The sequence below is a fragment of the Sus scrofa genome, chromosome 13 (assembly GCF_000003025.6).
Source record: "Sus scrofa isolate TJ Tabasco breed Duroc chromosome 13, Sscrofa11.1, whole genome shotgun sequence".
NCBI lineage: Eukaryota > Metazoa > Chordata > Mammalia > Artiodactyla > Suidae > Sus > Sus scrofa.
The window spans coordinates 69,596,424-69,609,831 of NC_010455.5; the positions used below are offsets into that span (position 1 = coordinate 69,596,424).

At 39.7% G+C, this 13,408-nt stretch overlaps 1 protein-coding gene across 1 annotated transcript in view; it reads right to left on the reverse strand.

Moving 5' to 3' along the window:
* FGD5 (FYVE, RhoGEF and PH domain containing 5) overlaps positions 1–13,408 on the reverse strand; it is a 129,827-nt gene that overhangs the window by 2,199 nt on the left and 114,220 nt on the right. Inside the window, exon 20 of the mRNA XM_005669809.3 lies at positions 19–173. Coding sequence (XP_005669866.2) covers positions 19–173 — 155 coding nt within the window. The remainder of the gene's footprint in view (positions 1–18; positions 174–13,408) is intronic.

The window sequence follows — 13,408 nt, forward strand, 5'->3', positions numbered from 1 at the left end:
AGAAAATGCAGTACTAACCTCTGAGCTGACTTGGTATCCTCTGCTTTGAAGCTATAAAATAGGGTTTTCTTGTGGTAAAGGTGAAAAATAGGTCCTACTTCACTGCTGCCCTCCTCCTTTTCTGGAGCAATGGTGAAACCTAGCAGGGGTATGCTCTCCATGGCTGCTGTGTCCTGCAGAGGGAAACTGATGTTAAACAATGCACTATATCCAGCCAACACTGCTGCATTCACTGATGCTGCCAATTTTTTTGGGGGGGGGTCTTTTTAGGGCTGTGCCTGAGACATATGGAAGTTCCCAGGCTAGGGGTCAAATTGGAGCCATAAAGCCACTGTCCTATTCCACAACCACAGGAGTTGCATCTGCAGCTTACACTGCAACTTTCGGCAATGCTGATGGGTCCTTAACTCACTGAATGAGGCCAGGGATTGAACCCACATCCTCATGGATACTAGTCAGGTTCTTAACCCGCTGACCCACAATGGGAACTCCCTGAGGCTGCCAATGTAAAATGTGTGATGAGCCCTTCCGTATGGGGCACATTCTGACAACGGTGGAACAGCACCATCACAAGGAAGAAAAGAAACAACGTTTTTTGACAGCATTCATTTAGGGTCTGGGCTTTTTCACTTTCACATTATCTTGTTTAATCTTCACAACAATCATAGAAGGTGTCACCCCAATATAAGAAGAAAATGAGGCTCAAAGAAGGTAAACAACTCCCCCAAATCACAAAGCGTGTCAGGGGCAGAGCCAGCATTTGGACTCAGAACCATCTTCTGATCTCACATTTTTCCCCGCTCAACTTCCACTGACTCAGTCAGTGACTCAGGCTTCTGGTGTTACTCCTGTAAACATACTCAGCATTCGTTCCCCATGCGCCTCTCTGTGGGCCACTCAGAGTGCCCATGCTATAACGTTGCTAACAATTTGGTGAGATGTCCCCAGAGAACACAGATGGATCTTAAAACCATAGTGCTTAGTGAAAAAAGAAAGGGCTTCTTATATAAAGATAAAAATATATTTTTTTGAGTTCTCCTGTGGAGCAGTAGGTTAAGAATCCGGCATTATCACTATAGCAGCTTGAGTTGTTGCTATGGCTCGGGTTCGATCCATGGCCCAGGGAACTCCCACACGCTTTGGGTGTGGCCAAAAAAAGACACAGAATTTATTTTTTAAGATATAGAAATTTTTATTCACATATTTACTTAAATGCAAATTCATAAAAAATATAACTTTATGAAATCACACATAGGGAGTTGCCACTGTGGCTCAGTGGTAACAAACCTGACTAGTATTCATGAGGACGTGAGTTCAATCCCTGGCCTTGTTCAATGGGTTAAGGATCCAGTGTTGCCATGAGCTGTGGTGTAGGTTGCAGATATGGCATGGATCCCACATTGCTGTGGCTGTGGTGTAGGCCAGCAGCTGCAGCTCCGACTTGACCCCTGGCACGGGAACTTCCATGTGCTACGGGTGTGGCCCTTAAAAAAATTGAGAGTTCCTGTCCTGGCTCAGTGGAAATGAATCCGACTAGCATCCATAAGGACACAGGTTCAATCCCTGGCCTTGCTCAGTGGCTTAAGGATCTGGCATTGCCGTGAGCTGTGGTGTGGGCTGGTGGACAGCTCCAATTCTACCCCTAGCCTGTGAACCTCCATACGTTGCAGGTGCAGCCCTAAAATGACAAAAGAAAAAAGAAAAAAAAAAGAAAAAAGAAAAAAAATCACACCTAAACAGAGTTAGTAAGCATATTAGTATGATTGTGGGAGGAGGAGAAAGGGAAGTAGAGTTTGTGTATAAAAGAGAATCAATTTTCAAAGACTGCTAAATCAGAAAGAGAATTTGACAAAATTCAACATCCATTCATAATAATAACTCAGAAAACAAGGGATAGAAAGGAGCTTCCTTAACCTGGAAGAGGGCATCAATGAAGTCCCTACCATTAAATCATACTTAATAGCAAGATACTGAATCTGTTTCCCCTAAGACTGAAATAAAGCAAGAGGGTGCTCACCCTTATCCATTAAATTCCACATTTAATAATAAGTCAGCCACTGCATTAAGGCAAGAAATTCATTATTATTTTTTGGTCTTTTTGTCTTTTCTAGGGCTGCGCCTGTGGCATGTGGAGGTTCCCAGGCTAGAGGTCTAATCAGAGCTGTAGCCAACGGCCTGTGCCAGAGCCACAGCAATGTGGGATCCGAGCCGCGTCTGCGACCTACACCACAGCTCATGGCAATGCCGGATCCTTAACCCACTGAGTGAGGCCAGGGATCGAACCGGCAACCTCGTGGTTCCTAGTCGGATTCGTTAACCACTGAGCCACATGGGAACTCCAAAGGAATTTTAAAATTTATTAAATTTTCATTTTATTTTTAATTTTTGGCTACACTCATGGCATGCGGAAGTTCTTGGGCCAGGAATTGAAACCACATCAAGCAGTGACCCAAGCCACTGTAGTAATAATGCTGGATCCTTAACTCACTGAACCACAAGGGAACTCCCTCAATTGTTTTTTTTTGTTTGTTTGTTTGTTTTGTCTGCTTAATTTCATAGCTGCACCTGTGGCAAATGAAAGTTCCTGGGCTAGGGGTCAAATCACAGATACAGCTGCTGACCTATGCCACCGTCACAGCAATACTAGATCCAAGCTGCATCTGTGACCTACATCACAGCCTGCAGCAATGCTGGATACTTAACCCCATTAGGTGAGGCCAGGGATCAAACCCACATCCTCACAGACACTATGCTGCATTCTTAACCTGCTGAGCCAAAAAGGGAACTTCCTCAATAGTTTTTTTTTTAATTTATATATATTTATTTACCAGCAGCAAACAACCAGAAACTAAATGGATTTCATTCAAATTGCATCCAGGGAGTTCCTGTCATGGCTCAGCAGAAACGAATCTGACTAGTATCCATGAGGATGCAGGTTCAATCCCTGGCCTTGCTTAGTGGGTTAAGGATCCTAAATTGCCATAAGCTGTGATGTAGGTCAATGGCTACAGCTCCGATTTGAACCCTAGCCTGGGAACATCCATATGCCACGGGTGCAGCCCTTAAAAAAAAACACCATCATTTGGGGTCGGTGCTGCAGCCAAGGCTGCTATACAGATTTAAACCCTCACAGTTCTTTACATTTTTCCAGCAACAGCAGAAAATGAACACAGCTCGCAAATTAAAGAAGTTGGCAAAAGTGAAAACAGTGAGACGGGATTAAGATGGTGTAATAGAAGGACAGGAGCTCAACTTCTCTCCTAAAAACAACAAAATTTACAACCAGAATGCTGAGCAACCTTCAACCAAATGGACTGGAAACTTCCAAAAAGATATCCTACTCCAGAAGACAAACAGGAGGCCACATCAAGAGGTAGGGGGGCAACTATGTGATATAAGCAACCTCATACCTACTGGGTGGGAAGCCACAAAGACTGGAAAGTCAACTGGTTCACAGAGACTCACCTACAGGAGTGAGAATTCTGAGCCCCACATCAAACCCCTACAAGTGAGGATCTGACACTGGGAGAAAGAGCTCCCAGAGCGTCTGGCATTGAAGGCCAGTGGGGCTTGTGCATAGGAGCTCCATGGAACTGGGGGAAATGGAGAACCCATTCTTGAAAGGCACACACAGACTTTCATGTGCACTGGATCCCAGGGCAAAGCAAAGTCTCCATAGGAATCTGGGTCAAACCTGACTGCAGTTCTTGGAGGACCTCCTGGGAAAACAGGGGTGAATGTGGCTTGTTGTGGGGAAAGGACATTGGAAGCAAAGCTCTTGGGAATATTCATTAGCGTGCCTTACTCTGGAGGTGGCCATTTTGGGAAAATGTGGCCCTAGCCATCAATGCTGAGAAGCCCCAGGCCAAACAACAATCCAGGTAGGATCACAGGCCCACCCATCAGTGAACAGGCTGCCTAAAGACCCCCCCAGACACACAGCCATCTCTAATCTCACCCAGAGACAAAGCCCCACTCACCAGAGAGATAGGAATCAGCTCCACCTACCAGTAGGCAGGCATCAGTCCCTCCCATCAGGAAGCCTACAGCAAGCCCCCATACCAACTTCAGCCACAAGGAAGGCAGACACAAGAAGTAAGAGAGGCTACAACTCTATTATCTGTAAAAAGGTCACCACACCAAAAACCCATAAAAACAAGAAGACAGAGAACTATAACTCAGATGAGGGAGAAAGAAAAACCCTAGAAAATCAGCTAAGTGATGAGGAGATTCTCAGCCTCCAGGAAAAAGAATTTAGACTGTTGATGCTGAAGATGATGCAAGACATAGGAATTAAACTGGAGGCAAAGATGGATAACCTACAGGAAACACTGAGCAAAGAGATACAAAATATAAAACTTAATCAAGAAGAGATGCAATATACAATAACTGAAACAAAAAATTCATTATAAGCAGCTATCAGAATACAGGAGGCAGAAGAACAAATAAGCGAGATAGAGAACAGATTAGTGGAAATCACGGATGCGGAACAGAAAAGAGAAAAAAGATTGCAAACGAATGAAGAGAGAGAGTCTCAGAGAACTCTGGGACAACGTTAAACACACCAACATCCATATTATGGGGATGCCAGCAGGAAAAGAGAGAGAGAAGGGGACAGAAAAAAATATTCCAAGAGTTAATAGCTGAAAACGTCCCTAACATGGGAAAGGAATCACTCAATCAAATCCAGGAAGCACAACGAGTACCATATAAAATAAACCCAAAGAGGAACACCCTGAGACACATATTAATCAAACTGACCAAAAATAAAGACAAAGAGAAAATACTGGAAGCATCTGGGGAAAAGAAACAAATAACATACAAGGGAACCCCAATAAGGTTATTGGCAGATATTTCAGCAGAAACTCTGCAGCCCAAAAGGGACTGGCATGATACACTTAAGGTGATGAAACGAAAAAACCTCCAACCAAGATTACTCCACCCAGCAAGGCTCTCATTCAGATTTGAAGGAGAAGTCAAAATTTTCACAAATAAGCAAAAGCTAAGAGAATTCAGCACCACTAAACCAGGTTTACAACGAATATTAAAGGAACTTCTCTAGGCAGAAAAGAAAAGGCCGCAACCAGAAACAAAAATACCACAAATGGCATGGCTTACCAGTAAAGGTATATATACAGTAAAGATACAAAATCATCCATGCACAATTATGCCACCAAAATCAGAAATCATGAGGAGAGGAGGGTACAAATGCAGGACACTGGAGATGCACTTGCAATTAAGAGACCAACAACTTAAAACAATCTCGTGTATATATAGACTCCTATATCAAAATTTCAGGGTAACTGCGAACCAAAAATCCACAATTGACACACAAACAAATACGAAAAAGCAACTCAAATACAACACTAAAGATAGTCATCAAACCATAAGAAGAGAGAACAAGTGAAGAAGGGAAGAAAAAAGAGCAACAAAACCAAATCCAAAGCAATTAATAAAATGGCAAGAAGAATATACATATCACTAATTACTTTTAATGTAAATGGACTCAACGCTCCAACCAAAGTCATAGACTGGCTGAATGGATACAAAAACAAGACCCATATATATGCTGTCTTCAAGAGACCCACTTCACTTCTAGGGACACATACAAATTGAAAGTGAGAGGATGGAAGAAAATATGCCATGCAAACAGGAATCAAAAGAAATCTGGAGTAGCAATACTCATATGAGACAAAATAGACTTTAAAATGAAGAATATTTTAAGGGACAAGGAAGGTCACTACCTAATGATCAAAGGATCAATCCAAGAAGAAGATAGAACAATTTTAAATATCTACACACCCAACATAGGTTCACCACAATATATAAGGCAACTGCTGACAACCTTAAAAGGAGAAATCAACAATAACACAATAATAGTGGGGGACTTTAACCCCCGCTTACAGCAATGGACAGACCAACCAGAGAGAAAATCAATAAGGAAACACAGGCCCTGAATGATACATTAAACCATATGGACTTAATAGATATTTATAGGACATTCTGTCCAAAAGCAACAGAATACACATTCTTCTCAAGTGCATATGGAACATTCTCTAAGACTGACCACATCCTGGGCTACAAATAAAGCCTTGGTAACTTTTAAAAAATTGAAATGATATCAACCATCTTTTCCGACCAAAATGCTATATGACCGAAAATCAACAACAACCAAAAAACTGCAAAGAAACACAAACATGTGGAAACTAAACAACATGCTACTAAACAACCGATGGATCACTGAAGAAATCAAAGGAAATTAAAAAATACGTAGAAGCAAATGACAACAAAGATACAACACTCCAAAACCTATGGGATGCATCAAAAGCAGTTCTAAGAGGAAAGTTTATAGCAATACAAGTCCACCTCAGGAAACAATAAAAAGCTCAAATAAACAAGCTAACTTTACATCTAAAGCAGCTAGAGAGAGAAGAACAGACAAGACCTAAAGTTAGTAGAAGGAAAGAAATCATAAAGATCAGAGCAGAAATCAATGAAATAGAAACAAAGAAAACCATAGAAAAGATAAATGAAACGAAAAGCTGGTTCTTTGAAAAGATCAACAAAATTGATAAACTCTTAGCCAGACTTATGAAGCAAAAAAGAGAGAGGACTCAAATCAATAAAATTAGAAATGAAAAAGGAGAAGTAACAATGGACATCACAGAAATACAAAGGATCCTAAGAGACTACTGTATGCAACTATACGCCAATAAAATGGGAAACCTAGAAGAAATGGACAAATTCTTAGAAAAATACAATCTGAAAAATACAAAAATACAAATACAAAATGTCATAACATTACAGGTCATTTTATATTAGAGTGTAACAAAGAACAAGAGCAAAGATGTTAGAGTTACAACTTAAAAGGTAAGAGAAATCTATTAAAAATTTTTTTGACCTATACAAAAAGATAAATGAAACAATTTCTTTTCTTTTTAGGGCTGCACTCACAGCATATGAAATTCCCAGGCTAGGAGGCCAATAGGAGCTACAGCTGCCATCCTATGCCACGGCCAAAGCGACGCGGGATCTGAGCCACGTCTGTGACCTGTACCACGGCTCACGGCAACATCACATCCTTAACCAACTGAGGCCAGGGATCGAACCCACATCCTCATAGATCCTAGTCGGGTTTGTTAACCCCTGAGCCACAATGGGAACTCTGAATTTTTTACTAAAAGTTTAACTCATGGATTATCAAGAAAAAAAGAGAAGACTCAAATCAATAAAATTAAAAATGAAAAAGGAGAAGTAACAATGGACATCACAGAAATACAAAGGATCCTAAGAGACTACTGTATGCAACTATACGCCAATAAAATGGGAAACTTAGAAGAAATGGACAAATTCTTAGAAAAATACAATCTTCCAAGACAAAACCAAGATGAAATAGAAAAGATGAATCGACAATCACAAGAAATGAAATTGAAACTGTGATTTAAAAACTTCCAACAAACAAAAGTCCAGGACCAGATGACGTCACAGGCGAATTCTATCAAACCTTTAGAGAAGAGTTAATACCTATCCTTCTGAAACTATTTCAAAAAATTACAGAGGAAGGGATACTCCCAAATTCATTTTATGAGGCCACAATCACCCTGGTGCCAAAACCAGACAGAGAAAGACACCACCAAAAAAGAAAACTACAGGCCAATTTCACTGATGAAGATAGATGCAAAAATCCTCAACTAAATACTAGCAAACCGCATCCCACAATACATTAAAAGGATTGTACGTCATGATCAAGTGGGATTTATCCCAGGGATGCAAGGGTTCTTCAATATCTGAAAATCCATCAGTGTGATAAACCACATTAACAAATGGAAGAATAAAAACCGTATGATCCTCTCTATAGATGCAGAAAAAGCTTTTGACAAAATCCAATACCCATTTCTGATAAAAACCCTTCAGAAAGTGGGCATAGAGGGAAACTACCTCAACATCACAAAGGCCATATATGACAAACCCACAGCGAACATCATTCTCCATGGTGAAAAGATGAAAGAATTCCTGCTGAGATCAGCAACAAGACAAGGATGTCCGTTCTCGCCACTACTCTTCAACATAGTTTTGGAAGTCCTAGTCATAGCAATCAGAGAAGTAAAAGAGATAAAAGGAATCCAAATTGGAAAGGAAGAAGTAAAACTATCACTATGTGCAGATGACATGATACTATACCTAGAGAATCCTAAAGACTCTACCAGAAAACTGTTAGAGCTCATCCACGAATTTGGCAAAGTCACAGGATACAAAATTCATTCACAGAAATCGACAGCATTTCTGTATACTAACAAGGAAAGATCAGAAAGAGAAATTAGGGAAGCAATCCCGTTTACCATCGCATCCAAAAGAATAAAATATCTAGGAGTAAACCTACCCAAAGAGACAAAAGACCTGTATTCTGAAAACTGCAAGACACTGATGAAAGAAATCAAAGATGACACAAATAGATGGAAAGACATACCATGCTCTTGCATTGGAAGAGTTAAGATTATCAAAATGACTATACTACCTAAGGCAATCTACAGATTCAATGCAATCCCTATCAAATTACCAAGGACATTTTTCACAGAACTCAAAACAAAATATTTTAAAGTTTGTTTGGAAGCACAAAAGACAGAATAGCCAAAGACATCCTGAAAAAGAAAAATGGAGCTGGAGGAATCAGGCTCCCGGACTTCAGACTATGCTACAAAGCAACAGTCATCAAAACTGTATGGTACTGGCACAAAGACAGAAATACAGATCAGTGGAACAGGATAGAAAGCCCAGAATTAAACCCACACATGTATAGCCAACTAATCTATGGCAAAGGAGGCAAGAATATCCAATGGAGAAAAGACAGCCTGTGCCAGGAAAACGAGACAGCTGCATGTAAAAGAATGAAATTAGAACACTCTCTAACACCATACACAAAAATAAACTCCAAATGGATTAAAGACCTAGATAGAAGACCAGACACCATCAAACTCTTAGAGGAAAACATAGGCCAAACACTCTGTGACATAAATGACAACATCTTCTCAGATCCACCTCTTAGAGTAATGACAGTTAAAAAAAAATAAACATATGGGACCTAATCAAACTTAAAAGTTTCTGCACAGCAAAGGAAACCCTAAACAAAATGAAAAGACAACCCACAGAATTGGATAAAATCTTTGGAAGTGAATCACCTTATAAGGGATTAATCTCCAAAATTTATAAACACCTCCTATGCTCAATACAAAAAAAAAACCCAAACAACCCCATCAAAAAATGGGCAGAAGATCTAAACAGATGATTCTCCAAAGAAGACATATGGATGGCCAAAAAAAGACACATGAAAAGATGTTCAACACCACTCATTATTAGAGAAATACAAGTCAAAACTACTATGAGGTACCACCTTACACCAGCCAGATTGGCCATCATCAAAAAGTCTACAAACAATAAGTGCTGGCGAGAGTGTGAAGGAAAATAGTTAGTCCCAATAACTATCACACTGTTAGTGGGACTGTAAATTGGTGCAACCACTGTGGAAAACAGTATGGAGATGCCTCAGAAAACTCAAAATAGAACTACTGTTTGATCCAGCAATGCCACTCCTGGGCATCTATGCAGAGAAAACCATGACTTGAAAAGATACATGTCCTCCAATATTCATTGCAGCACTATTTTCAATAGCCAAGACACAAAAACAACCTAAATGTCCATCAACAGTGGAGTGGATCAAGAAGATGTGGTACAGGAGTTCCCATTGTGGCTCAGTGGTTGGCAAATCCAACTAGGAACCATGAGGTTGTGGGTTTGATCCCTGGCCTTGCTCAGTGGGTTAAGGATCCGGCGTTGCTGTGAGCTGTGGTGTAGGTTGCAGACACAGCTTGGATCCCGTGTTGCTGTGGCTCTGGTGTAGGCCAGTGGCTACAGCTCTGATTAGACACCTAGCCTGGGAACCTCCATATGCTGGGAGCGGCCCAAGGAACGGCAGAAAGACAAAAAAAAAAAAAAAAGAAAATGTGGTGCATATACACAATGGAATATTACTCAGTCATTAAAAGGAACAAAATACAAAATACTGGCATTTTTAGCAATATGGATGGACCTAGAAATTATCATGCTAAGTGAAGTCAGTCAGACAATGAGACACCAACATCAAATGCTTCCACTGACATGTGGAATCTGAATAAAGGAAACAATGAACTTCTTTGCAGAACAGGAACTGACTCACAGACTTTGAAAAACTTATGGTTTCCAAAGGAGACAGTTTGGGGGTTGGGGGGATGTACTGGGGTATGGGATGGAAATGATATAAAATTGGATTGTGATAATCATTGTACAACTATAAATGTAATAAATTCACTGAGTAATAAAAAAAACAGTATAAAAAAACTAGAAAACCTCCCCCCACAAAAAACCCCCACCAAATGTTGCTGGAGCAACAGGATATATACATGGAAAAAATGAGCCTTGATTCCTATCTCATGCAATACACAAAAATTAATTTAGATAGATCTAAATGTAAAAGCTAAAACAGTATAGTTCCCAGGAGAAAATACAAGGGGACTTACATTAGACAAAAGTTTCTTAGGATGTGAAAGCAATAGCCAAAAAAGAAAACATTGATAAATTGACTTCATTAAAGTTGAAAGCTTCTGTCCATCAACAGATTCATTCATTCATTAAAAATATGAACAGGGAAGCCACAGACTGAGAAAAAGATGTTCTTAAAACATTTATCTGATAAAAGACTGGTATCCAAAGTAAAAAGTACTCGAGGAGACAGGATTAAGATGGTGGAGAATAAGGACTGGCACTCACCATCTCTCATGAAAACAACAAAATTACAACCAACTGCTGAACAACCTTCAACTAAATAGACTGTAAACTACCAAAAAAGATTTCCTACTCCAAAATCAAAGAGGAGGTCATATCAAAATGGTATGAGGGGCAATTACACAATATAAGCAACCCCATACCCACCAGGTGGGTGGCCTGCAGACTGGAAAGTAACTATATCACAGGGGCGCCACCTTGTCTGCAAAAAGGAGACCACACTAAAAAATCTATATAAAATGAAAAGGCAGAGAATAATGACTCAGATAAAGGAACAAGAAGAAAATCCCAGAAAAACAGATAAGTGATTAGGAGATTACCAACCTCCATGAAAAAGACTTTAGACTAATGGTATGAAAGATGACTCAAGATATTGGAAATAACCTCAAGGCAAAGATTTGACAAATTATAAGAAACACTGAACAAGAAAATAAGAATATTTAAAGATTAAGCAAGCAGAGATACAAAATACAATAATGGAAATAAAAATTCACTAGAAGGAACCAATAACAGAATATAGGAGGCAGAAGAACAAGTAAGTGAGGTAGAAGACAGACTGGTGGAAATCACTGATGTGGAACAGAAAAAAGAAAAATGATGGAAAAGAAATGAAGACAGTCTAAGAGAACTCTGGGACAACGTTAAACGCACCAATATCTATATTATAGGGGTGCCAGAAGGAGAAGATACAGAGAAAGTCAGAGAAAATATTTGAAGAGATAATAGCCAAAAACTTACCTAACATGGGAGAGGAATCACTCACTCAAATCCAGGAAGCACAATGAGTACCATATAAATAAACCCAAGGAGGAACACCCCAAGACACATATTAATCAAACTGACCAAAATTAAAGACAAAGTACTGAAAGCAGCTAAGGAAATGAAACAACATACAAGGGAACCCTGATAAGGTTATCAGCAGATTTTTCAGCATAAACTCTGCAGGCCAGAAGGCAGTGGCATGATATACTTAACATGATGAAAGGAAAAAACCTCCAACTAAGATTACTCTACCCAGCAAGGCTCTCATTCAGATTTGAAGGAGAAATCAAAAGCTTTACAGACAAGCAAAAGCTAAGAGAATTCAGCACCACTAAACCAGCTTTACAACAAATACTAAAGGAACTTTTCTAGGCATAAAAGAAAATGCCACAATAAGAAACAAAAATATTACAAAAGACAAGGCTCACCGGTAAAGGCATACATGTAGGAGTTCCTGTTGTGGTGCAGCAGAAATGAATCCAACTAGCATCCATGAGGATGAAGATTCGATCCCTGGCCTTGCTCAGTGGATTGAGGATCCGGCATTGCTGTGAGCTGTGGTGTAGGTCACAGGTGTGGCTTGGATCCTGCATTGCTGTGGCTATGGCTGGCAGTTGTAGCTCCAATTCCATCCCTAGCCTGGGAACCTCCATATGCTGAGGTGAAGCCCTAAAAAAAAGAGAGAGAGAGAGAGAGACGAACAAAATAGCCTTGATATATATAAACTCCTATATCAAAACTTCATGGTAACTGCAAACCAAAAATCTACAATAGAGACACACACAAATAAGAAAAAGCAATTCAAACACAACACCAAAGAATCATCAAACCTTAAGAGAAGAGAACACGAGAAGGGAAGAAAAAAGACCAACAAAAATGAATCCAAAACAATTAACAAAATGGCAATAAGAACATACACTGGCACTGCATGCAGAGATGCTGCTGATTACAGTGGGAACTCCTGGTAATTTCTTATAAATGAAAGATAGACCTTTCTGTGATATGGAAAGTCCACTGCTAGGTATTTAATCCACAGTGAAATAAAACCCTATTTTCACACAAAAATCTGTATGCAAAAGTTCAAATTGGCTTTTTTCATAATCAGATCAAATTGTAAACAACTCAAATGTTCTTCTGATGAATGGATAAACAAACTGATATATTCACAAAATGGAATATTACTCAGCCATAAAAGGAATGATCAGCAACAATATGAATGAATCACAAAAACATCATGCTGAGTGGGAGAAGTCACATAAGATTCCATTTGTATGAAGATCTAAAAGGGACAAGACTAAGTATGGAAAAAAAATCAATACAGTGTTTTGCCTCTGGGGATGGGGTGAGGTGGGTTTTTTTTTTTTTTTTCCTCTTGTCTTTTTAGGGCTGCACCCACGGCATATGGAAGTTCCCAGTCTAGGGTTTGAATCGGAGCTGTAGCCGCTGGCCTACACCACAGCCACAGCAATGCCAGAGCCCCAACACAAACAAGCAAGGGCAGGGGTCGAACCTGTGTCCTCATGGATACTACTCAGGTTCGTTAACCACTGAGCCATGACAGGAACTCCAAGGTGGGGATTTATAAGAACGTGCCTTAGTCAAAACTTAACCAATGGTATCCTTGAGATTTGTGTATTTAGTTATATATAAACTGACTTGAAAAAGCATCAGAAAGTAAGATGGATGAGGGGTGAACAGACACTTCATCAAGGAAGTATGGTCAAATGTTCACTGTATAATTTATTTAGTTGATGGCTATAAGACAGTTCACTCTCAAATTTCTTCAACATTTCTTTATGGAAATTTTTATAATAATAAACAATATATTAAC